This window comes from Canis lupus, chromosome 3, assembly GCF_048164855.1.
Source record: "Canis lupus baileyi chromosome 3, mCanLup2.hap1, whole genome shotgun sequence".
In the NCBI taxonomy this organism is placed as follows: domain Eukaryota; kingdom Metazoa; phylum Chordata; class Mammalia; order Carnivora; family Canidae; genus Canis; species Canis lupus.
In genome coordinates this window covers 42,929,508-42,955,938 of record NC_132840.1, presented here as the reverse complement: position 1 = coordinate 42,955,938, position 26,431 = coordinate 42,929,508, and the positions used below count along the sequence as shown (strand labels likewise).

The 26,431-nt window shown below is 41.4% G+C and overlaps 1 protein-coding gene across 6 annotated transcripts in view; it reads right to left on the bottom strand.

Moving 5' to 3' along the window:
* Positions 1 to 26,431, bottom strand: part of ROR1 (receptor tyrosine kinase like orphan receptor 1) — a 475,484-nt gene that overhangs the window by 29,319 nt on the left and 419,734 nt on the right. For all 6 annotated transcript variants that reach the window (XM_072820556.1, XM_072820555.1, XM_072820553.1 and 3 more), the window contains 3 exons: positions 8,465 to 8,592; positions 6,295 to 6,612; positions 4,416 to 4,661 (listed from right to left, as the gene is read on the bottom strand). In XM_072820556.1, coding sequence (XP_072676657.1) covers positions 4,416 to 4,661; positions 6,295 to 6,612; positions 8,465 to 8,592 — 692 coding nt within the window. The remainder of the gene's footprint in view (positions 1 to 4,415; positions 4,662 to 6,294; positions 6,613 to 8,464; positions 8,593 to 26,431) is intronic.

The window sequence follows — 26,431 nt, the reverse complement described above, 5'->3', positions numbered from 1 at the left end:
ATTCATTCATTCAACACATTTTAAGTCACAGGCCAGATGCTGGCATTACAGAACAGACAGCAGTCATTAAAATGCCAAGCGCATGACAGCGCACAGAAATGTTGGGAACTATAAAACAGTGCTGAACGTGATTCATATTTTTACCATCTGAGTCTTTTACTAGATTGTAAGCTACACGAGGGCATGCTGTGACCTCCCCATTCACAAAATCTGAAGCATAATAGAAGCTCAACATACATTGTGTTTCAGTGAATGACTAAGTAAATAACTGACCATTCTAATTGTTAGATGCCTGGGATAGATAGGAAGGAAAAGACAGGGAGGATGAGAGGTCAGATCTTGCCCAAAGTATCTTTGGTCCTTTCACTTCCTCCAAGCACTACCTGGGTGCATGCACAGAGTCTTAGCAGAGCCAATTCCCAGAATTCATAGAAGACATATTTGGTTGTGTTTAATTTTATCTTCTGTCTTAGAGTGAGTTTGCAGATAAAAACGGTCTGTGGCAGACCATTCTCAAATGCCTTTATTCTAGAAAGTACAACAAATGCTCACATTCTGCATTTAATTAGTCCTATACTTCTTTTAGCCTTACTTGGTTGAAATGAAAACAAAAGTTATCAGTAGGAAAATGAGAAACCACATGGAGATTTTGAAATCTCCTTAACTTTGACTTAACTAAAGAATGCAGGAACATTCCCATGAGACTCCATCTCATTTGGGAGGGAGAAGGAAAAAGACTCACTTCAAATCTGCCCCACTAGCTTTTAGCTCGCTGTAAGATGAAACATTATTCTCAATATCTATCTATCTATCTATCTATCATCTATCATCTATCTATCTATCTATCTATCTATCTATCTATCTATCTATCTCAGCAGATACACATACCAGCTATAGGTTTGAGTCTTTAGTTCATTGCTTATTAACCATTTGGTCTTGGATAAATTACCCTTTCTAAGTCTCAGTTTTCTCTTCTTGAATAGAATAAACCCAACTCATAGGGCTATAGGACTGCTATAAATGAGATAATGCACAAAAACTCTTAGCATGGTCTTTGGCTCATTGTAGGCACTCAATAAACGGCAACTGCTGTTTAATGATATTGTTGTTCTATAGTTTAAATTGTGTAATTCCTATCCAGTCTCAAGGTTCCTCCACCCACCCTGGCACTATCGACATTTTGGGCTGGATAATTCTTTGTGTGGGTCATTCTGTGCATTGTAGGGTGTTTAGCAGCGTCTCTGACCTCTACCTAGTAGATGCCAGTAGCATCTCACAACCCTCCTCTTCCACCAGGAGTGAGGACCGAAGTACTTGAGACATTGCCAAATGTTCTCCGGAAGACAAAACTTCTGCCGTTTGGGAAGCACTAGTATAGAACAAAGAGCAGTGAGTGGTCCTAGAGGTAGGAGATCTAGATTCTGTAGTTGATTTATGATCTTGGGTAAGTCCTACCACTTCCCTGGGCCTTGGTTTTCTCATATGATAAAAGAAGGCAGGAATTTCAACTTTCTCTTTCTTAATTTTTCTATAAATGAAAAGAGAAAGAAAATCAAATGCTCTTAAGAAGTGTTATAAAGTAGGATGCTATTATGATTAGATTGCTACAGGTGGTCTATCCAGGGGCAATTCTGAGAAGCCTTGCCCAGGAACAACAGATGATGCTAACCTGCTTTCTTTTTTAATTCTTACATTGAAGAGCCACTGGCCTCTCAGCAGCTGCTTCTTGATCAATGTTAAGGATTCCCTGTGCCCTTAATGTATATACTTGTGGCTTGGCTTGAAGAATTCAAGAGCAACTGTTTTCTTTCAAACTGAAATGAAAATGTTCTTTTTAATAAAAATGATTATTATAAGTGGTGAGAACTACCTTGTCATCTCTAGATTTAACATTCATCTAAATTTATCTCTTATATGACTAGAACTTAACCAGTCATCAGAAGGTTAACTGTGTCTTCTGCCATCTAATATGCAGAATGAAATATTCTCAGGGTTTCTAACATCATTGTATTTACTGATACTATGAGAACATAGAGTAATACTAGGATGGATTTCCTCATCAGCAAGGGAACACTTTTTGATGTCACATCATATTATGGGAATCTGTATACTGGGACCCAAAGGTGGAGCCTATTGTCATTCTTTTATTTATTTCTGAAAAAAAAAAATCTTTAAATGGGAGCTAGGGAGTGTCTGGGAAAAGAGGATGAGCTTTGAGTTTGGTCAGAGCTTTATGTAGATAGATGAGGTTCAAGGTCCAATCTCATCACTGGTGTGATTTATACCAGTTCTTTAACCCTCCTGAACCTCAGTGGACTACGTTAATAACACTATTAACCCCATAGCGTGGATACGAGTTTTAAATGTACATGAATATGTAAAGCATGGAGCATTGTGCAGGCACATGGTAAGTAAGTGTTTTGTAGGGGATCTTTCTCTATCCAGTCTGAAAAACTGTTTGAGGATTCCTTTCATTCCTCAGAGTATGTATTTGGTCTGATTGCTTCAGGAAGGTCACTGAAATGAAAACCACATATTTCTCAGGTATAATTTTGAGTCTTGACTAAACTAAACTAATTGTAGTAAAGCTTGAATCAGCTTATTAACAAACCTTCTAGTTTATGACCAAATTATCTTCCTACTTCTGCTGGGTATTAGTTGGAAATTGAGCATCAGAAGTCACCCAAAGGACAACAGCACTTACCAAGAGAGGAACGAACAATGTGTTTCTTCCCTAAAATAATTCATCTGGTGTTCTTAAGGACACACACCAGTATTCTGAGATAGCACAGTAGAGTACCAAGAAGATGTAGTTGGGTGTAACATCAGTAACATAGGGTTAATAACACTCATCACAGTGTAAGGGCAAAGCCTATGAAAACCCCAAGCACCATGCTTGACACATTACTCATGCTCAGCAAGTGATGCTTTTTCTCCTTTTTCTCCTTACCTGGTTTAGGAGAAAGGGTGGACAACTAAGTGGATGATTATAAATCTACATTTTATTTTTATTCCTTTCCTATTAGCATTGAATATAGCATGTGGGAAAAGTCATGAATTATTAAGGGCAAACCATTTAAAAAATACCGGATAATTTGCTTTGAAGTTTCCGATGGTGGCTCTGGAAAAGTTTTACTTCATAATTTGTTCTTTATGCTGCATATGAAGGCATTTTAAAGCCCAGCAACACAAAAAGGGTCTGGTCACCTCTTTCTCAAACCTGGCATGCTTCACCACCCACAAAATCATTTTGCAAGAGAAGACAATATAGTAACAGGTAACACATAAGAACAAAATTATTGAATAATAGTTTCCCAAATTTTCATCACTGAGATTTCTTTTTAACATTTTTATTACTTCTTCTTATGGACCTCTTTAGTATGTTTCAGCTTTCTCTTCTCTGTTCCATAACATTCGTGCTAACTTCTATTGCATCATCCACATTACATTGTGACTGTAATGTGAATCACATTTTATTCTCTTTCAAACCCCCTGCTCCACGGTGGACTCTCAAACAACATTTGCTAAACTGGGAGCAAACATTCCTCTTTCTATGTTGACTATATATGAATTATAGCAGATTTTTCTTTATATATTGACTGTATAATAATTATATAACAGATAATATTTGTTAAGCGTTTACTATCTTCCAGACATCATAGAGTTTTTTTAGTAACCCATTCATTCTCCCAGTAACCACTAGGTGGATGTTATTATTATGTCCAATTTACTGCTGTGGCTTTCCCTGCAGAGACACCAGACTCTCCCTCTATGTCGAGAGAACCAAGTTGACATCATCTATGAGAACTAGGACCAGGAAGATGGGTCCGTTCCAAAACAGTCCCAAACCAGGTTTCACCTTTATTTTCATTCTGTTTCTCCTACCTTCCACATATTTTTCTAGAAAATGGAACAAACTGATTCAGGAATTTCATTTGCTTTCCACACTTCTGTGGCATAAAAGGATGACAGAGAAGACACAGTTTGTCTACATGTTGCCCTGGATGAGTGCGTAATAGCTATAGATTCATCCTACCTTATGGTGTTCTCAAGGACAAAGGGAAAACAGTTCTCTTTCTGTTTCTAATACACCTGTTTTGCTAACACTTGGACATGGAGCATTGTGGGTAATATCTTTTTCTACATGACTGATTGTGATGAGCCTGTTCCCTTGTGTCTGTTATACCCACTGACGACAGTGGTTACGGGGATAAGGCAGTTTGCCCCCTGAGAGTGTGTGTCGGTACCCTAAAAGACATCTTACGTAGAAACGGCAAGGTTTAACTGTCTTAGAAACATAGTTTGAGATCTAACAAACACTATAGCTCTCCTTTGCCCTCTTACTGACTCTCCTCAGGGCAGGGAGATGGAGAGGGGATCCTTTAAAGGTAAGTGGACACATTAAAGGCATTTACCACATGCTGGGATGTCACACAGGTCAGACTTAAAATTTTCATCCAAGGTGAAGCACCAGGGAGCCTCCTTCTGATTCCCTGGGTTGCGGCAGTAGGAGTGGCCTCCATTCAGCTCTGGGAAGCGGAGGGCGGTAAAGGTGTGCGTGTGGGGGTACTGGGAATTCCACGGCTGGCACTGGCGTCCTGATTTGGTCACACTGACGGTCCCCCGGTAGTCCACACCTGTGCTGTTATAGCACTTGTGATCTGGAAAACAGAAGAGAAAGGCTTAAACTGTGTGAAGGAAACAGGAGATGCTGGGGTTTCTAGCCAGCAGTTTCTGGAGGGAGGACTCACAATTAACCTCATGGCTCAGGCTTCCCTGTTGGTTAGGGGCCATGTGAGCAGTCTCCCTGCTTGCTAGGCTGGGACACAGGTCCTGCCTCACAGTTACATTCCTGGGAGGATTTAAAGCTTATGCGGCAGGAATAAAACCAGTCCCCCACAAACATTTTTAATACTGAACACACACACACACACACACACACACACACACAAAATCAGAACTGGGGTTGGGACTTGGAGGCACAGGAGTAATTTTCCAGTTCGAAAAAGGAAAGGTTCAAGCTACACTCTTCTTTCCATGCTTGCTTGATGTCTTTAGACATGAATCGTGTGATAAAGAATCTAGTTCCGTAAAAAAAAAAAAAAAAAGAATCTAGTTCCTAGAAAATGTTCATTAGGAGCAGTGTGTTATGAGTTTCTAACAGGAGTTAGGGCCACTCTGTGCTGAAGCACTGCATATTCTTGAGAAGCAAGTCCTCTTCCCAGGAGACCACAGGGCTGTCACTTGAAAGCACTGCAAAAATCCACTGAGTTGAAATAAGTCAAAAGATGGAGGGCCAGCGACAAAATAACAGTAATAACAGTAATAATGAAGATATTGCCATCATTGTGTGCTAAGCAGAGTTCTAAGCATTTTAGATGCAATAAGTTAACTAATAGCATAATATTAAATTCCAAAAGGAAACCAAAAAATTACCAGTGAGTTTAATTCTAGGTGAATGGGAAATCACAGAGGAACAGAGGTGAGAGGGCAGTGGATAGAAGCAAGCCCCATGTATATATATTTTAAATTGCAGTACAATGCACACATCATAAAATTTACCATTAGTGTATTTTGGACATTCAAAATACTGCGCAACCTTCAGCACTCTCTCATTCCAGAACACTTGCATCATTCCCAAGAAAACACAATACTCATTCAGCAGTCAATGTCCAGGCTCCCCAACCCCGTCCCTGGAAACCACTAATCTGCTTTCTGTCTCTATGGATTTGTCTATCCTGGATATTTCAGAGAAACGGAATCATCCAATGGTGTCTGGCTTCTTTCACCGTCATACTGCTTTCAAGTTTCAGCCCATGTTGTAGCATGTAACAGGATTTTATTCCTTTTTCTGGATGAATACTATTTCACTATATAGATCTACCACAATTTATCAACTCATCCACTGATGGACACTTGGGTTGCTTTTCTCTTTTACAGGTATTGTGAATACCTGTTCTGAACACCTGCATAAAAGTTTTTCTTTGAGCACCTTTTCTAAATCCGTCTGAGTGTACAGCAGGAGTGGCATTACTGGGTCCTATGGTAATTCTGTTTTAAGTCACTGAGGAACCAGTAACCATATTTAAAAATTATCATCTTCATGAAGCTTCTTGAAGACAGTGACATTAGATAATCCACCACTGCTTGCTAAGCCCACACACAGTCTTTAGCCCACTGGAAGGTAATCTGCCTACCAGTAAGAATCATTACTACAGATCGAGGTCCAGTTTGCACTGTGCCATGGGGCTGCTGGCCTCCAGACAGCACAGAAAGTCAGGAGTTACCACCTACTTTTATTTATAGGATCTGCCATGGGAATTCCAATCCGGATGCAGTTTGCAGCTTCGGGGCTCTCGGGCTGGGGGAGATCTTCACAGTTGGGCAGTTTCAGCCTCATCAGGATCATGGGATTCGATCTGGCAAAAATGTACTCCGTTTGACAGAGGACGTTTTCCAGGATTTCACATTCATCGCGACATAAGTCCCGGGGCTTTGGGATGGATGAGGTTTCATCGCAGTAGGGGAAGGCGTAGTGGCACAGGGAAGGAATGGCAAACTGAGAGCACTTGTCAGATAAGTGGCTGGAGGTGCCGATCATGGTGAAGGCAGCTGGAAAACAAACACAGTTATTAGCTCCCAGGGGCCAGGGTTTATCTCCTTCGGTTATCTAGTCAACAGATATCAGATATAAACACACGCGAGAAGGAATCCGCTGTACTCAACCAGACAAGGCCAAGAAGAGATTTGGTTCAGATGTCCCAGGGGCTTTACTTTCACTGGCTTGAAAAAAATCATTTTGACTACAAAGTTAAAAAAACAGGATTAAGTTACATATGTCCCGTTTCCCAATAAAAAAAGAATTAATTAGGTTAAAGCGCAATATATTTTTCATTTTTACTACAAAGCAACAGAACTTTGTTTTTCATCCGGTACTTTTTATTAGCTTTATGAAGCTTCTAAAACATTTGACAGCTGCAGGGCTGAACCTGTTGTCTGTGGTGGCGGAGCCTGATCACAGGATTTAGTTCTGTGTCTTACCTCTGAGGTATATGACTGGGAAACTTGTTTAATTTCTTTGTGCCTTTGATACTTCCTATTGCATCTTCTGAAAATGAGGCAATTCTCTTGGAAGTTCTTAAAAAGCACAACTCCGTTGTTCCGTGTGTGTGTGTGTGTGTGTGTGTTAGTGGTCACTTAGCCTAACTTCTTAATGAGTACGTGTACAAAAAGAGTATACCTGCCTCCCTTTGCATTGACGAGGAGCTTGTACCTCACAAGACAGTCTAGGGGTGGTTGGTACACTGTTTCCCAATGTATGTTCCTCCCAACATTCATTCTGTAGAACATTCATAGTGTTTGAGAAACTAGGGTTCCAGGGCTGAACAGGTTTGGGAAATGTCGAGTTAAACAAAAATAAATGGCTTTTTTTTTTTAACTATAATATTTTCCAGTAAGCAGAGGTCCATCAAAAATGTCTAAGAGAGCATTATTATAGATGGGTGATGAAATATTTACATGGGAACTCCCACTTATTTTTGCAAATACTTAGTAAAAAGTACATTAAAATGTCCTTATATTAGGATGAAATGTGTCTTCAACAGCCCCTCCCCATCAGTCCTTTTTCTGTCCTCTGGCCTTTCAGAATCCTTCCTCCTCAAAGTTCTCTAGCTTGTGGCAACCACAGCTTTTTGTAGTTGCTTCTCCAGGTTAAATAGCTCCCCTGGCCTCCCCTTAGTTCCTTCGTATTCCTCATGGGACATAATTTCTAGACTCTTTGCTGTTCTGTGTGCCTGTCTCAAGTTTGTTCTTGCCTCATAAACCCGAAGGTCACCAGAAACTACAAGGTACTTCATTACATGTGAATTTCAGGTAAACATTTGGAGCATACTTACACTAAGAAGTTCTCCATTGTTTATCTGGAATTCGAATGTAACTGGGTGTCCTGTATTTTTATTTGCTAAAGCTGGCAACCTTATCAGAATCCTATAAAGGCAATTTTTTTTTTTTACTTTTAAAGATTTTACTTATTTATTCATGAGATACATAGAGAGAGGGAGAGAGAGGCAGAGACACAGGCAGAGGGAGAAGCAGGCTCCACGCAGGGAGCATAAAGGCAATTTTAATGGCTTGCAGGGCTTCATGGCACCCAGGCATAACTACACACTAACCAGCAGAACCAGGTGTGCAAATCGTACAGGGTGGCCTACACTACTTCACTCCTGTGTGCTAGAAAGCGCCTCACTGTGAGATTTCCATTGAAAAGATACTTCCGATTCAGACAAACGAAGAAAGTAGTCTAACATACATTCCAGAGCACAGAGATCCTCTCTTCGGCTTCTTTGTGGTTCTGCTCCTAACCCCTCTGCCTAGCCTGATCCTCTGGTAAGAGAGGAGCTCAAGAAAGCGTTTGGTGAGGAAGAGTTACACAAGGTATCCATACAATTTCATTGGTGTTACCTACCTGTGATCTGATTTTCTATTTCCCCTTGCATGTGCAAGGACTCCATATAAACGGTGCGGTTGCCAATAAATCTTGCACATGCGATTCCTCTGTATGGCTGACAGAACCCATCTTCTTCATACTCATCTCTAGAAAGAGAGCACAGATATTAATTAGCTGGTGCAGCGCATTCACACCCAGGTGGCTCTGACTGTGTGATGCCCGAAACGGTCGCTAGGGGGAGAAGCTGAGCACAGTATCCCAAAGGCTTCATTAAGGAGTCCGGCTTTTCCTCAGTTCCATCCATCACTTAAAACATCTGCTGGTCACGTTGGTCAAGCTTCCTTCACCCCCAGAAAATCATTCTGAAGCGCAAAATCATCCTTAAATATGGGAGAAAGCACTTTTATTTTCGCAGCTGGTGGTGGGCTGGAAGATGATGTAGTTATAAAAGTAAAGAGGAAATGAGTTGGGAATCTGGGCACATGTTCTACAGTATTTTTTTTTTTAAGCACAGATTATTTCTGCTTCATTTGCTACAAAGGCGTGGGCACATTATCCACAAGATCCACTCCAACTGATGTGTCAATTAGGAGGATCCATGGGGTGAGAAGCTTGGTGCAGCTGGAAAGAAACCAGAGGGCAGTGCAGTTATGTGGCTCCACACTGCTGAAGATCCATTATCTCTACAGTGCACAGAGAGGTCCAGGCAACCCAGGGACTGCACAATTTCAAATGAGTCACTAAGTTCCAGGAACTCTAGAAAACATATCAATGAAAATCTTGCTTTCGTGATCCCCGAAAACTTTAGAAATAATCTTAAAAAATTTTTGTTGCCTCGAAATTATGATAATAAAAAAGGAGGGGGAGTAGATTTCATTCTGAAGACAAGGGGATGCCAGATAGTGTGGTTAAGCGACAGTGTGGCAAATGGCTGGAGATCTAAGGCTGGAGATAGGACCCAAGGTGGCAGATTCAGCTTGAAAGGACAGAGGCTGTAACATCCCACAAGGCCTATGATAAGCACAAGACACCAGAGCACAGAATATCCAGCTGGTTCTCAAAAGCAGACCACAGCCGAACAAAAGGCCACCTGCCACACTTTTAGGCTGACTTCACCCTGGATGCTCCTCCTCTGTTGATCTGGTTGGAATCAATACTTTGTCTGAATAAAAATATCACTTCTCCAGGGCACCTGGGTAGCTCAGTCGGTTGAGTGTCTGCCTCTGGCTCGGGTCATGATCCCAGGGTCCTGGGATGGAGCCCTGCATAAGGCTCACCCTGGAGCCTGCTTCTCCTCCCTTTGCCAATCCCCACCACTCATGCTTTCTCTCTCTCTATTCTCTCTCTCTCAAATACATAAATAAAATCTTTGGAAAGAATTATCACTTTTCCTCTTTGGAGCAAAAGTCAGGAGAAGGAAATTGTCTTCCTAGGTTTAACATTTGCATGTCCTTAGGCAATCTCTCTGAGTCCTCTGAGCTATGGCTTTCCTTATCTATAAGATGAAGATAATCATTGGCCTTTCTATCCTATAAGTGAAAGTCATGAGAAGCCTATGAAATAATGTAAACGCTTTTTAAAAAGTGCTACACATGCAGCAGTCACATATGCTTACTATTGAAGTATTTATGATTACCAAAGAAGACACTTATTTAAAGGACAATTATTTATTAAGCTCCTACTCTGTGAAATGGACTGTAGTCAGTCTAGGGCCACAAATGTGGGAGTCTAGAGAGCCCAAACTATCACAGGAAACCAAGTGAAAGAGATCTGATAAAGCTAATTATTAAAAGACCAGTTTCCAGAGTCTCTCTACTTCCCATTCACTGTAACAGTCATTTTGAAGGTGGACATGGGGGAAGTATCTTCATGTTAGTTCCCCAAAACAGTGTGTACTGCAAAGCTCTTATAAACATAACCTTTAAATACACATACAAATGAATATATCATATACCTGACATGAAGACATTGAAATTTTAATGTCGTAAAATCCTGCAAGCACTTCACATGTTTACTTTCATAAATCCTAGAGTAATGTTGAAGCCTTTTTGGCTTAAATTTTACTTGGGTTGTAAAATTAACTCCACTTTTATTGGGTAACTAATACCATAAACCTATGGGGAGAAAGAAATTTTTCGATGACCTAGCCTTGGGTCTTGGAAACCAAAGTACTGAGACCAGAAAGTACTTCCACACCACCCCCTGCTATTACAGATGATGCTTTTCTATCCCTAGGCATTAGCAGAGCCCTGGACTTTTAAGGTGTCATTATGAGAACACTTCTTCCTCCCCCACATTAAACTCTCAAGGCCTCAATTTATATCTCTTGGGAGGACAAAACTCTGGAATTACCCCCAGATATAAATCCCTAACCTACTGGGAGTTCCCATATTTTATGTGTGAGGCTTAGGCTAAACTTCTTACCACCTTTCCAGTTCAAGACTCTAAAAAGACTCTTTGAATCCTTTTTTTTTTTTTCATAATGAAAAGGAATGCAGTTCCTTGGCTGCATATTTCTTATCAAGGGCTTAGCACTGCAGGTGTATTGAATTTTTGACTGTGCCCAGAATTCCTGATATTTTGACCAGTCTTTTGGGGACAGATATAAAAAGCAAAACAAAACAAAACAAAACAAAACAACAGTGTGTAATGTCATCTGCTCAGGAACAGTTCCTGGCTGCTCTGAAGAATCTCCTCAGAAAGCTTTTGAAAAATACCAATGCCTAAGCCCCACCTCAGACCCATTAAATCATACTCTCTGGGGATGCAGCATAGGCATGCATGCTTTTTGAAAAGCTCTCGGGTGATTTGCATGTGGTCAAGAACCACAGCACTAGAAAAACAAACCTCTATTAAGTGTCTGACACTCTCCGTGCTGGGTACTATGCTAAGTGCTTTCTTCCAAGTAGCCCCTTATGTGGTATTATAATCCTTATTTTACAGAGGGAGAGATTCAGGTTCAGAGAAATAATTGGGTCAAATGCACAAAGCCAATTATAGGTGGAGCTAGGATTAGAACTTAACATGTAAGCTTAAGCCATTACATCACATTGTTGGATCTATCATGATGTTCTGCTTTTCAGTATTACTTTTAATTAGATCAGCCTAATCATAAATAAGAGGTTTTAAAATGAGCCTTTTTTCTGTACCAGGAACTGTTAAGTTCTGTGTACATATACAATTGATATTAAATCACTGAATCCTGACAACCATCTTATAAAAAAGGTGAAAGTGTATTCATTCCCATTTTACAGATGAGAAAGCTGAGAGTCAGAAAGAGCAAAGAACCTGTCTAAATACACATAGCAAGTAGAAGAGCTAGATTTGTCTAAAACTAGTGCTTGCAACCATGCTATACAGCTTCCCTCCAAATGGTTTATGAAAGTGTTTGCACTGCTTAGAGGAGCTTTCTGCTGTGAAGATGCTTGGGTGTTTGCTGGGTGGTGACAAGGTTTTCTCTTGAACATAGAGTCACAGTCACGTTTCATGCATCCCATTTTTCCTTCTGGCTTTGGCTGGAGGGGAACCAGTGCTCCTCCAACATTCATCAGCTCTATGCTTTTCTCCAGCTCATACTTCTTTCATCATTAATTTTGCGGAGCAAAATTAAAATAATGGAGCACATGGCAGCAAAAGGGCAAGGGCACTTGCAGTGAGTATGCCCAAGGCTGCATTCTTTGTACAGAGAAGAAGGGTGCATAGTGAACAGGCAAATGGAATTTTGCACATATATCACAATGGCTGGCACCAACATGTGCCAGCTACATCAACTTGATGTCAAGAAGCAGGAGTGCTTTGTGATGGGGACTCATGTTTTTCACAAAAGTAATTTAGGTACCATGTTGCCAATCCCTATCACCTTCTCCACGGGAGACCATGGAGGTGGAAGGATCTTGTAAGAGATAGTCATACAGGGCTAAGGGTCACCATGACCAACATGGTAGCAGTAGGGGTGTCCCATCCAGGGCCCTCTGGAGACCAGTGAAAGGAAAAGCGGCCACCGCAAGTCACAACCCAAGGGAGTTTTATAGTGACAATGAAAATCAATAGCCACAAATTCCTGGCCTAATTTCTCAGGTCAGTGACTAAAGCAGAGAATTATGATGATGGAAAAAGTGCATTGCATGGTATGGGGCATGTGGAGACTATCTGTAGTTTTGGGAGCAGAGAGAAAGGATGAATGGCTGCATGAGATTGGGAAAGTGAAAAGATGTAGAACACCCTAAGGAATGCCCAAACAGAGTTGTGCCAATTTTGGACCATGAGAGGCCCATGACTGCTCTTTTCAGCTTCCACGAAGGGCAGGCTTTCCGAAGGCTGCCTCAATTTAAGGGACACAAGAGAACAAACTCAATGATTGTCTTAGATATATGATTTCAAAGGAAACCCTGAAATATGACTGGGAAAACTGGAATAATTCAAATAAAACCTATAGAGTAGTTTGTATTGTACCAATGATAATTTCTTCCTTTTTTTTTTTTTTTTTTTTTTAATGTAGGCTCTGCACCCAGTGTAGAGTCCAGAATGGGGCTTAAACTCACAACCCTGAGATCGAGACCTGAGCTGAGATCAAGAGTCAGATGCTTAATCTACTGAGCCACCCAAGCACCCCAATAACTTCTTACTTTTGATCATTGCACTATGTTTATGCAAGACATTAACATTAGGAGGAATGGGGAGAAGGACATATGGAAACTCTCTGTACTATTTTTGCAACTTTTCTTAAGTATAAAAATATTTCAAAATAAAAATCTTACAGGGGGAGAGGTGGAAACCTTACTGTGCGCAGAAAGACCTGGAGATGCTATGGGGTGAGGGGGTTAGGTAAGCCATCAGATGATCTCATTTCATCTTTATAACAACCCTAGAACACTCTCTCTGGGTCTCTCCCTGGGTGGCTGAATTGCCTTCACTAACAATTCACTTATTTGTTTGAGGCTTGGCCTACTTCTAAATTCAAACGCTTCCAGGAGAGATGACCTATTTGGTTGGGAAGCCTTCAGTGTAGATTGATTTTTGCTAGCTGCCGCGGGCACTGTCATCTTTATCGAAAACCATATAGGAAGGCAGGCTGGGGCAGCGGATGAGAGGTCTGTGTTGGAAGAAGGCAGCAATCTTTCCTGACTTTACAGTTAGGTCTGGGCCCAGCTTCAAGCCAGGATGACCCAGAAGGTGGGCTGAGGATGGAAGGTATGAGGCTCACCAATAGAGGGCACCTCTGTCATCTGGTTCATTATTCTCCTCTTCACAAAGTGATCTTTTCAAACACAGACCCGATCACCTCATTTCCTGCCTAAAATGATAGTTTCCTACTCATTTCAGGTTCCTGCCTACAGCCTACAAGGCCTTTCAATAATCTAGGCCCTCCCATTTTTCCTACCTTGCTCTTGTCAGTCAAGCCTATGAACTTGATCATACTGGCTACCTGAATGACTCTGCTAGTCTCAAAACAGGGAAGCCAAGTTTGCTGTTCCTCTGACTTGGTTTACACTCTTCCTGAGGCCTAGAATGCCTTCCACCCTCGCTCTCACTCTGTGAATGTCTTCTTGTCTTCAAGATCCAAATGCTAAACTCCCCCCAAGATTTAGTCACTGACCTCCACCCAGGCCGGCTTCTTTATCACACATCATACCTCTGACTCCATATTAGGTTTGTATGGTTACTGTCCACCTTGCGACCACTTTAAGGCAAGGACCATGTCTGATTCCGCTCCCACCCAGCACAGTGCACAACTCAGGAAACCTGCTGAACGAGGGAAAGGATGCTGCCAAGAACCATCCCCCTCCAGACCTTCAGAAGTGGAAACGGAGACCCGCTGCCTGACTGATCAACAACGGAACCAGACGTAATAGATGTGGGGCTGTCCCAGGCTAGCCCGTGGACATGCCAGAAGCACCCTCCAAACTGGAAGCCACTTTCTTCCTCTTCAGATTTTACACTGGAGCATGGGTAGGCCTAACAGACTTATTGATGAGTTTAAAAAGTTCCCCTTTGGGGGAATAAGACCAGTTAAAATGCATGCCTCTCCTTAGTGGGAAGAGAATGAGTGTAAAGGTATTTTGCAAACTATAAAATCTTACTCAACCCAGAAAATAGTAAACAGGTATTCAAATACTTGAATACAGATATTCATAGCAGCACTAGCCAAAAAGCGGTAGATACACATGATAGACTATTATTCAGCTATAAAAAGAGGAATGAAGTACTGAAACATGCTACAACATGGAAGCAGCTTTTGTTTTTTTAAAGATTTTTATTTATTTATTCATGAGAGACACACAGAGGGAGGCAGAGACACAGGCAGAGGGAGAAGCAAGCTCCCTGTGGGGAGCCTGATGCAGGACTTGATCCCAGGACCCCAGAATTGCAACTTGACATGGATGAATCTTGAAATGAGATAAACCAGACATGAAAGGTCACATATTTTAATGATCCCATTTACATAAAATATACAGAATAGGTAAATTCATAGAGATGGAAAGCAGATTGGTAATTACCAAGGCCCCAGGGAGGGAGAAATAGGGAGTAACAACTCAATGGGTATGAAGCTTTATTTTGCTATGAGGAAAATATTTTGACACTGGATATGAGGTAGTAGTTACACAACATTGTGAATGTGTTAACTGCTATCCAATGGCTCACTTTAAAATGGTTCATTTTTAATGCTATGCGAATTTCACCTCAGTTAAAAATATTTATTTATATATACCCAAGGGACAAGGTTGAGGGACCTTGGGAGAGTGCCAATGGTTGGAATTTCAAGCTTCAGATCCAGGGAGAAGTTTTGGGGATGGCTTTATGGGCTGCTTCCAAGCAGACTGACTAAACTGCTGCAAGCATTGCCAATTTATGCAGTATTAGCAGGTTTCTTTGTTCTGATTCTTGTGGCTCTCCAACCAGAATGCCAGAGAGAGTGGCCTGCAAGCCCACAGCATGGCAACCTCCTGTATGTAGATCACAGTGAAGGAAATAATCCAACACTTTTGAATTTACCGCACTCTATGCCCCTTAAGAGCTCCATTTTGAGCCATGAAGATGAAATCACATCAAATTGCCTGCCCTCAAAGCTCTGAATCTTGGTCTGAAGGAAGGCGAAGTATTTCTAGATGTGTAGAGTATCCTTAGGTGTGCTCCAGAGAGCAATTTAGCAACTGTGACTTATCCTCTCTCATTTGGGAAGTAATTTCTTCCTTTTTTTTCTTTATTTAGTATCAAAATATTGTCATCATAGCAAAATAAAACTCCATACTCCTTGAGTATTTTTTATTTCTTATTTCTTATATTAATAAATATTTCTTATTTCTCCCACTCCCCAGCTCCTGGTAAGCACCAATCTGCTTCCTGTCTCTATGAAATTATCTATTCTGGAGAAGCAATAATAACTTACCAGTGCCTGCCCAAGAGACCATCATGGCAACAGGTGGATGGAAAGTATACCTTACAAAATTTGTAAATCAGGCCACTAATATTAGCTGCTCAGTTAAAAGCAGAGCCATGGCAAACCCACACACATTGTGCTCTCCAGGGCCAGCTCTTAGGTGTGGGTGCAAAACTTTCCATCTCAGAAACAGGGTTCTCCCTTGACAGGTACAGTCACATCTCTCTCACTCTCTCTCTTAAAGATTTTATTCATTTATTTATTTGAGAGAGAGAGAGAGACTGAGCAAGGGGGGCAGTAGAGGGAGAGGGACAAGCAGACTCCATGCCCTATTCTTTAGGGCCCAATACCATGACCCCAAAACCACAACCTGAGCTGAAACAAAGAGGAGGCTGCCCAACCAAATGAGCCACCTGGGCATCCCAGTCACATCTCTTGAAGGTGAAAATTGGCTGTTTTTAATTTAAAAGGGGGGATACATGATAAAACTAAGAATCCAAGTAAAGAATGAAAAATTATTCCAATATGGATAAATGATCAGAGACATGGAAACTTTAAGAACAAATTAGAATCTGATGTGGTCTAAAAAGCTATTCCCTATCTAAAAATACCCTTCTTTTTCCTGAGAAGACTCTGGGCCATGAAGTATCTTTGGTTAACTATGAACCAGAAGGACAGAAAATAATTTAATTCTCTTCGGCTGTAAGTATACACCCTCAGAGAAGGGGCATCAGGACAAATACAGATGGAGATACGGAAAGAGCTGGTCAGAATGAAGGAGGGAAGGTGAGAGTCCTGGAAGGGGAGGTGTCTGGAGTGGCAAGAGTAGACTTTGCCTGAAGCTGGCTGTGACCAAGAGATTACAGGTTAAATATATGCTGAGTGAAGTAAGTCAGCCGGAGAAGGACAAACATTATATGTTCTCATTCATTTGGGGAATATAAATAATAGTGAAAGGGAATATAAGGGAAGGGAGAAGAAATGTGTGGGAAATATCAGAAAGGGAGACAGAACGTAAAGACTGCTAACTCTGGGAAACGAACTAGGGGTGGTAGAAGGGGAGGAGGGCAGGGGGTAGGGGTGGATGGGTGACAGGCACTGAGGGGGGCACTTGACGGGATGAGCACTGGGTGTTATTCTGTATGTTGGCAAATTGAACACCAATAAAAAATAAATTAAAAAAAAATAAATATGTGATCCCAAACTTATCTCACAAACTGTGTTCTCTAAAGACCAATCTACACGTCGGCATCAAAGAGGATAATGCGTTAACACACCTGACCTTAAGGGTCAGTTTTCAAAGTAAGCCAATCCAGGCCCATCAACCCAGAGGGGCAATGACTCACAGAGAAGATCTCAATTTCTCAGGCTGAGAACTCACCTAACTCCTAACATCTCTTCTCTCACTACAATGCCTCTGTGAGCATGAGAGTCACTCCTGAGGTGACTGTGTCAAGTATCATGTGCTGTTTCCCATACCTGGACACTGACAATTATTAACATTTATTTCCTTAGCAAAAGCGTCCCTTACTCTTTCTCACATCACTTTTTTGCTTTAAAAATTAAGTTATAAAGGGCGCCTCAGTGGCTCAGTCAGTTAAGCATACAACTCTTGGTTTCAGCTCAGGTTGTGGTCTCAGGGTCGTGGGATCAAGTCCTGTGTTGGGCTCCTTGCTCAGTGTGGAGACTGCTTGTCCCCCTCTCTGGGCTCCTCCCCCTGCTTGCTCTTTTTTTTTCTTTCTCTCTCAAATAAGTAAATAAAATCTTTTTTAAAAATTTAAATTTTAAAAGTTTTTTTCTTTAGCCATGAACCATTAAAACAAACAGATGAATAATGTTCTGTCATAGTTTCCACAGCAGCACATAATAGTTACTTGTATCCAACTTAGAAATGGGAAGGTACTGGCTTTGCTTCATAAGGATGTTTGGAAATACAAGGGTTGCATTTCACTTTGGAAAAGGAGCAGAATTACCCAGGCTTGTATCTCACAAATGCAATTTGAGGGAAAATTATGCATGTAATATATTTTATTATTTAAACACACATCTGAAATGATAGGACTGCCCTAGTACCTATTTGTAAGAATATGAAGATCACTAATAAAAGATTGAGTGATTTTTGCCCTCTCCTATTTGCTGAGGTTTTTGTGGTAGGTTTGCCTTGTATCTTCTAAGAAGTCCTGGGGTGTTTTCACTCTTCCTCCTATGAAGGGCCTACTTTGCCTGTCAACCTTGGGCTGGAGCCGGGAACACTTAGGTGGGACTTGGAGCCCCCAGACTCAGCCTCTGTCCCCACTGCCGACTTCTCATTAGAAACTCTTTGGATATTTTTTGGCAGTTCTCCAAATATCAGGCATTTGCCTGATTGAGATTGCCCTAAATTTGCCCATTGAGAATAAAAGGAGTTTAGAATAATATGAAATTCACACATACCAATCTGGTCAGATTTTCTACCACAAATGTTACTAGGAGTGCTTTGATTTGCTTTTCACTTTCCTTTTATGCCTTTGGCTCTGGGTTGAAAAAAAAAAAGGTCTGTGGAAAGTGGTAAAGGGAATTTAGGGACTTCTTAGGAGGGTTTAATTTCATATTGCTACTCAGAAGTGGGGTGAAACCCAATCCCCAATTCTTGCTTTTCTGTTTCCGCTCAGCTTTGTTTCCCACCCCTTCTGTGGATGGCAATTATGAAAGACTGTCATAAAAAGCAATTATGAAAGACTATCACCATGAAAAGCAATGGTGAACTCACTGCTTTCCCGACCCCAATCCAAAATAAGGCAATACAGAGGTGTCCCTGTCAAGTCTAGAATGTTACACATTTTTAAAAATTGTAGTAGAGGCAGAAATTCATGTTAAAATAAGGATGGATTTGTGATGCACCGAATGGCAATATAGTAATTAGACCAGTGATATCTGTTAGACAAGAGGTCTCTGAAAAATAATTGTGAAATCTGGTGGGTTCTTCAAGGAGAAATATGGAATAGGGATGGATTAGTGGGAGGAGGGGGCTCTTAGTTTTGATATTCAGGTGTTAACAATATAATCCCTGTTCACCAGGACTCTACAGTCTAGTAGAAGAGAAATATTAAGTGTGATAAATACAGTTACTGTTCCTCTTCCCTCTCTCTCTCTCTTTCCATTCCTTTTCCTTTTCAACCAACAAGTTTGTGGAACCCTTGAGCTGAGAATAAAAGAAGGGGCATCCAGTTAAGGCTGGGAAGGCTTCTGGAGGAGGTAGTTTAAAAGAGGAATAAATCAACAAATCGTGGATAAAATACAGTTCACCCTTGAACAACACAGGGGCTGGGGAGCTGAACCCTGTACAGTTGAAGATCTGTATATAACGTTTGATTCCCCCAAAAACTTAACTACTAATAGCCTACTGTTGACCAGAAGCCTTACTGATAACACGAACAGTTAATTAACACATATTTTATGTTATGGGGATTATATACTATATTCTTATAATAAAGTAAGCTAGAGAAAACATTATTAAGAAAATCATAAGAGATAAAAAAAAGAAAATCATAAGAGAAAACACATTTATAATACAATACTATATTTACTGAAAAAAACCTGCCTCGAAGTGGGTCCACAGTTCAAACTTGTGTTGTTCAGAGATCAACTGTGGTAATGCTAGCCAAGGTAAGTGGAGTCAGAGGTAGAGTAAGGCTAAATGGGAGTAATGGGAGAAGGGAGGCAGGATAAGTCCAAGGGTTGGGCCTTAACCTGTGAAGTCGGGGAAAGTAAAGAGTTCATGATTCCATTACCTGCCCTGTGCATTCAAATCTTGGGTTTCATCTTGAAAACAAAAGGAAAAAAAAAAAAAAGAAATCAAAAGGACACCAGAAAGTGATGTGATTAGTCACAGTGTTTCAAATGGTGGGATTGGAGATCAGAGGCTATGGATTAGGGCCCAAGATGGTAGGTTCAGCTTGAAAGGGCAGGAGTCATAATCACCCATAAGGACTTGCAATAAACCCAAGACACAAAGTATAGACCATCTAGCTGTTTCAATGGAAAGAGCTGAGCCGGCATCAGAGGTGGTAGAAAATGAGATTGCTGGCAGAGTTGGTGTGAAAGGGGACTGTGAACTCAGGGCAGGCACCATGCCTGTAGCTGTTCCCTGAGCCTACCATCACATGGAGTCATTCAATTGGAATGGGACTTTACAGGCATCTGGCCCAACTCTTTCTAAAGGTGAGAGAACCAAGAGTGAGTGGCTGTGTGACTTGACTGAGTTCACTGAGTAGCAGATGGACAGAATGCAGTGTAGTGAAAAGAGCATGCCTTTGGAGACCCACAAACATTCAGGGTTCAATCTTAACAGGTGCTTTCTAACTGCATGTGGCCTTGGGCTAGGTATGTAATCTCTCGGAGCCTCTGTCACCATATCTGTTTAGCTGGCATGTTAAACAAAATAACGTATGCAAAGTATTTGCTCATGATAGTTGTTTATGAAGTATAATGTCCCTTTCTGTTTTACTTAATCTAAAAATATGTACTGATTTGCTTACTATATACCAGGCACTATTCTAGGCATGGCAAGAAGAAAGCAGACAAAAATCCTCACCCTTGTCACACTTATGCTGACTTAGATATTTACCTGGAAACTCTTTCTCCCACTCCTTTTTAATAATTCATATCTTGCAGTTCCTTCTCATTGTACCAAAGATTGGTCATGTGTAAAATTATGCATGTGTGAGTATGGCTTATGAAGTAAGTTAGAGAGGTCTAGACTCAGGGAAGAGAATTTTGATTAAACTGCCACTTCTACACCTACTTGGTCTGCTCCCTAAACTGCTTCCCATCCCATTACAGTGGATGGGCCCAACTGTTGCCTTGCACAGGTGGATCTCACCTCCTCACCTATTCATGGACAATTGTTCCTTTTCTGTTTATCTGACAATTGTTCCTTTTCTGTTTATCACCATTTTCCCATCTCTATTGGATCATTTTTCTCAATACACCAATGTGCTATAATATCTACCACTTTCTTTTTTCTTTTTTTTTTTAATTTTTAAAGAAGATTTATTTATTTATTTAGAGAGCATGAGTAGGAGGGGCAGAGAGAATCTCAAGCCGACTCTGCACTCAGCATGGAGCCCAATTGCGGGGGTAGGGGGTGCTCAATCTCACGACCCTGAGACCACAACCCCAGCCAAAACTAAGTGTTGGCTGTTTAATCTACTGCGCCACCTAGGTGTCTCTTATTTTTTCCTTTTAAAGATTTATTTCTTCAGAGAGAGAGAGAGAGAGAGCATGACCATGAGAAGGGGCAGAGGGAAAGGGAGGGAGAGAGAGAGGCAGACTCCCTGCTGAATGCGGAGTCCCATGTGGGGCTTGATCCGATGACCCTGAAATCACCCAAGCCAAAAATCAAGAGTTGGACATTCAACTGACTGAGCGACCCAGGTGTCCCTAACTCCCATTTTAAAACAAATTCTTCTTGGATTGTGTCCCTGTTCAGCTACCTCCATGTTTTTCTGCTATTTATAGCAATACTTCTCTCAAAGGAGTTATCTACATCTGTTTTCCCCAGTTCTTTCACTTACTCTTGGACCAACCCCCATCAAGGCTTTGCCTTTCAATCCACTGAAAGAGCTCTTGTCAAGGTCAATAATCTCCATGTTACTAAATTCAATAGTAAATTTCCAGTCTTTATCTTTATTGACTTAGCAGCAGCATTTGACACAGCTCATCACTCCTTGAAACACTTTGCTTCACTTGGCTTCCAGGATACTGTTCTCTCTCGATTTTCCTCTTACTTTTCTGGCTGTGTCTTCTTGGTCTCCTTTGCTAGTTTAAGATTTCAGTCATTGAGAGCCTGATGTTCAGTCCTCAGACCTCTTTCTCCTGCTCTCACTCTGAACCTAATATTCTCATCTCCTAGCTTTATTTTTTATTTTAATTTATAATAATTTTTTTAATTTTTTTATTTTTTTTAGAGAGAGAGCATTTCAGAGAAGGGGCAGTGGGAGAAGGACAGAGAGAATCTTAATCAGACTCCACACCCAGCATGAAGCACCTTGCAGAGCTTGATCTCATGATCCTGAGGTCATGACCTGAGCCTAAATCAAGAGTCAGACATTTAACCCTCTGAGCCACCCAGGCACCCCCTTCTAGCTTTAAGTGACCATTTCTGTGCTAAGGACTCCCAAATTCATATCTCGAGCTGAGAATACTCTCTGAACTTCAGCCTCCATACCCACTTGGGTATCTAAAAGGAATTCAAACTCAACATGTCCAAAATTGAACTCTATTTTCTGCCAAGACCATTCTTGAGTTCTTCATCCCAGTAAATAATAATTCCTTCCTTCCAATTGCTTACAGTAAAAACATCTGAGTTTTCCTTAACTCTATCCTTTCTCTCATAACCCTATCTAGACTATCAGCCCATGTTTTCACTTCCTTTAAAATTTATCCCCAATCCACCTTTACTGATACCCTCTGGTTCAGGCCACCATTACCTCTGCATGGTCTTTCCCAACAGCCTTATGACTAGTCTTTCTACTCACATTCTTGGCCAGTGGCTTCCCTTCTCATGCTAAGTGAAAACTGGAGTCATTAAAACATCCTGGCATAGCCTCCTGCCACCCCCACCATTTCTCTGACCTCATGCCTATCACTTTCCACCTTTTCCTTACTTGCCTGGTTATTACCCATTGCACTTAGTATCATCTGATATACTCTGTATCGATACTTTTGTTTATTATTTATATACAACCTTCATGGGGACAGATCACTTCTATGTCCCCATTGTGCCTAGAAAGTGTTAAGTTGTTGACAAAACAAAACAAAATATTTAATGAATGGATTAAATCTCCTTCACTTTTGATTTTAACTTCTTTGTGGTGGCAGCAAAGAGGGAGCCTGAGTTCATCTAGCAACCTCAAATTTATAATCAGTTTTTCTACTTCCCCAGCCTGGCCACTAAGTCTCCCAGTGAATTCAGTTCTGCTGAATGGAAAGAACAAAGAAGAGAAGAGGAAAGGGGGCAAACTTTGTGAGTAACAACATTCTCAGTCAAAAAGTAAGTTAGCTTCCAAAGCACTTCTTGAATTTGAGCCCTCTTGTCCCTCCTGCCCTAGGTACCCACCACCTCTCAGCTGATTCATTGTAACAGTCCCCTGACGGGACGTCAGCCTCCAGTTTTCTGCTCTTCCCATCTACCCTCCATGAGGCTACCAAAGGGCCATCTAAAATGGAAATCTGTGTTACCCCTATGGCTGACACTCTCCATAAAGCACACTGCCATCCTCAGGTACACAGTAAATTCTGATCACTTTAATAAATATAGGATTGAAAGGCCACAGGCTTTTTAGCTAGTCTACTCAAGTTACAAGGATTTTCTCCTCTCTTCTTTCTTCCACCTACCTTCATAAGTCATTGAGATCTTTCTCTGTGCTCAATGATATCCTCAGCTTTGAGGCAGATTAAAAAAAAATAACCTTTGACTTTTAGCTATGGATATCATTTGTATTCATACCTAGATGTTTGCAAAAATACTATATTGCCCCACACAGAAACAATATCCACAACAAAAAGGTGGGGATGGAGGGAAGAATGAATGTTTTCTGTACACCTACCATGTGCCAGGAACCCTCAAGGTGGTAGTATTTTCCACATTTTCTAGTTGAGAAAACTAAGGTTCAGGGATTAACTCTTGCCCAAAGCCTTAGGACTCACTCCAAATTTCCTGCTGTTTCCACTATGAGGAATACTATAACACCAACAAAAAAATATATATGAGAATGTGTCCACATACAATTTAGTAGAAAAGACACAAAATAGTATCTGCACAGATAATACTGTTATAGAAAATGGTTATATGTACATGGTCAAAGAAGGAATTTAGATGGAAATACTTGATCTTGATTTTATGGGACCACGTGTCCTCCAAATTGTCCCAATGCTTAGTAACGATACAGTAGTCAGATCATCATATTGAGAAAAAAAGCTTGAGGAAGAGGGCTCCCTTGTGTGGTCCAGTGCTTAGAGTCAGCAGAAGGAGACAATTTCTTAAGCAGTAGTCAGAGAAGGTTTTCTGGAGGAGGAAAGGAGGGTAGAAAAGGTAAGGGAGAGATTTAAAGCCAGACAGAGAGAAGATGAACAAAAAAGATCCCTCCTGGCAGTCCAGCTTGGTAGAAGTCCTCTCTATCCAGCAAGGACTGCTCCCACCTCCTAGATACTGACAGGAAAAATGCTGGCCAAGTAAAGTTTCAAGTTTCTCTAGGGCATTACCTAACAAGCAGGATGCTGGGACTGATCTTGGCATTGCTGAGTGGAAAAGTCATTGGGCTGGAAATCAGAAGGCCAGGGTCCTTGGTCCTGATTTAGCTGCCAACAAACTTTATTTCCATCTAACGTTGGATAGGTCACTAGGTCTCTTTTGTCCTCAGTCACTCCATCTGTAGAATATAGAAGTCAAACTATATGGTATGTTCTTTCCAATTCTAACTTTTTATGGCCAGTCTAGTTTAAGCTCTCATCATGTCCCACCAAGACAGTTGTGGTCTCCTCCTAACTGGTGTCACTACCTCCATTCTTTAGCCTGGAGATTGATCTTTCATGCTGTCACAATATGGGCTACCTAACAGGTGGACCAGATCATCTCTTGTTTACAACTGCAGTGACTCTGCGCTGTATAAGGGCCGCTGGAGACAGTCCTACCACGTTAACAGGGATCATAAGGCCCTGAAAGACTGGTCCCATCTGCCTCTTCAGCTCCTGCCACTGCCTCCCTTGGAACTCCAGGCCCTAGTGATAAGGAGCTGCTCATAGTTTCTGAGGATATCGTGCCAATATAGACATTCGTGCACTGGTTACTTCCTTCTGAGAAACACATTTTGACCTTTCTTCACCTGGCTCACCATTCTAGCTCAGTCCTATTATCTTTAATGTTCTTTCTAGAATCCCCCCAGAGTAGTTCATGTGCTCTCTCTAGCATCCTATATACACTTCATTCTACTGTGATTGTTGATATGTCTGTTCCTCTACCAGGAAGAATGTTCCTGAAGCACAGAAGCTATTCCTATTTTTCTTTGTAGTCTTAACACATCCTCAATCTCACTCTCAGCAGAGCCTAGTACATTCAACATGGTTTGTAGCAGTTGTTCAGTGCTTAGGAAACTGCACTGTGTGCTTCTCAGCTGTAGCCACAAAGACTCCCTCCAGATTCCAACGCCATCAGCCTTCGACGAGCCCACATTTGAATCCGATCTCAAAGGTGGACCAAGGCAGGTCCTTACCATTTCTTTAGTGCACTTAGCTAGCTCCCCAAGAACCCCGTAGCCCCAAATCTGTTAGTTTCAGAATAGGCAGGTCAAAGGTAGGCTCACCACTTCCCACCTCCATCCCCCAGTGCCTCTGACCAGAAACACAAAGACTTTGCAGTCCTGGCACCCAGGTTGCTGTTCCACGGGGCTCGCGGTACAGAATTTTATCGGACTCTACAAGGGTATTATTTTAAGCATTACTAAACACCCCTAACCTATCAACTCCTGGCTTTGTAGTCATTTCCAGTTGGAATTTCTTTGGCTGAAAAAAGACAGGTTTGTGAAAAGACATAAACATCTCTGGTGAGAGGTGACATATGTTTTCTCCTAGTGAAAGCAAGGCACTCCCGTAGATTCTGCAGTTTTTGGACACTGCATAAAATACATCTCTTAGGCAATTAATCTCCTGGCAGGCTTTGAGTGAAGCAATTACTCTATGTTTTTCTTTGTCATTGTTCGAAAGTTTAACAGTGCATCTATCTCCTTTATTTGCGTCTGGAAAGCCAAAGACCACCTCAAAACCTCTGCAGCAAACATATGTAAAAACACTTAGTGTTCACACGTTTGATTTAAATATTGACAAATTTTTTCATTAGAACATTAAAGCCTTAGCTTTATTCATCTTAAATGCTTTCCAGGAGAGTGACTTCCCCCATTAGAGTGACTCCTAGTAACTCAATACAAAGCTTGCCAGCACGAGAACCACGGAATCTGGTAATCTATTGTGCTCACATTCTGTGGTGAGGCAGCTGTAACTGGTTATGAACCAGTGCTGGAAATAGTATTTGGAGCTTTCTTGGCAGATTTCTTACATCGTTATTCAATATGAACTGCAAATCATATGCTCGTAGTTATGAAAATGTCAGGAAACTCCTAGTGTTCATGCTTTGTTTGACAAAGTTATTTTAGAGCAGTGTTGGAAGGCAGAGGCATCCAACATTTGGGACGTAGAAGAAAGAACATGCTCCCATGCTCAGCGGTTCCTGAGAAGCTGATAATTCAGTCCTCTGCGACAAGAGCTCAGCTCTGAACTGAAGGGCGTACGTTTCACACAGTCTTGATTGGTCCAGGATGTGCGTCAGAGCTACTAGAGGTCTGGAAAGAAATGCAAGTAACTTGTTCACTTCTTGCTCAGTTTGGATCAACTGAGCTTCAGATCAGGGTCAGCAAACTGTTTGACTCTGACTCCTAGCAGCTGAGCCATGCCCCCGAGGACAGGAGCAGGACTATGGCAGAGCCCAGAGAGAAGGGTGAGAGCAGAAAGAGAAGGAGAAGGAAAGGGCTGGGTGGAGAGGGGGAAGGAGGGAGGAAAAGGAAGCAGGGGAGCAA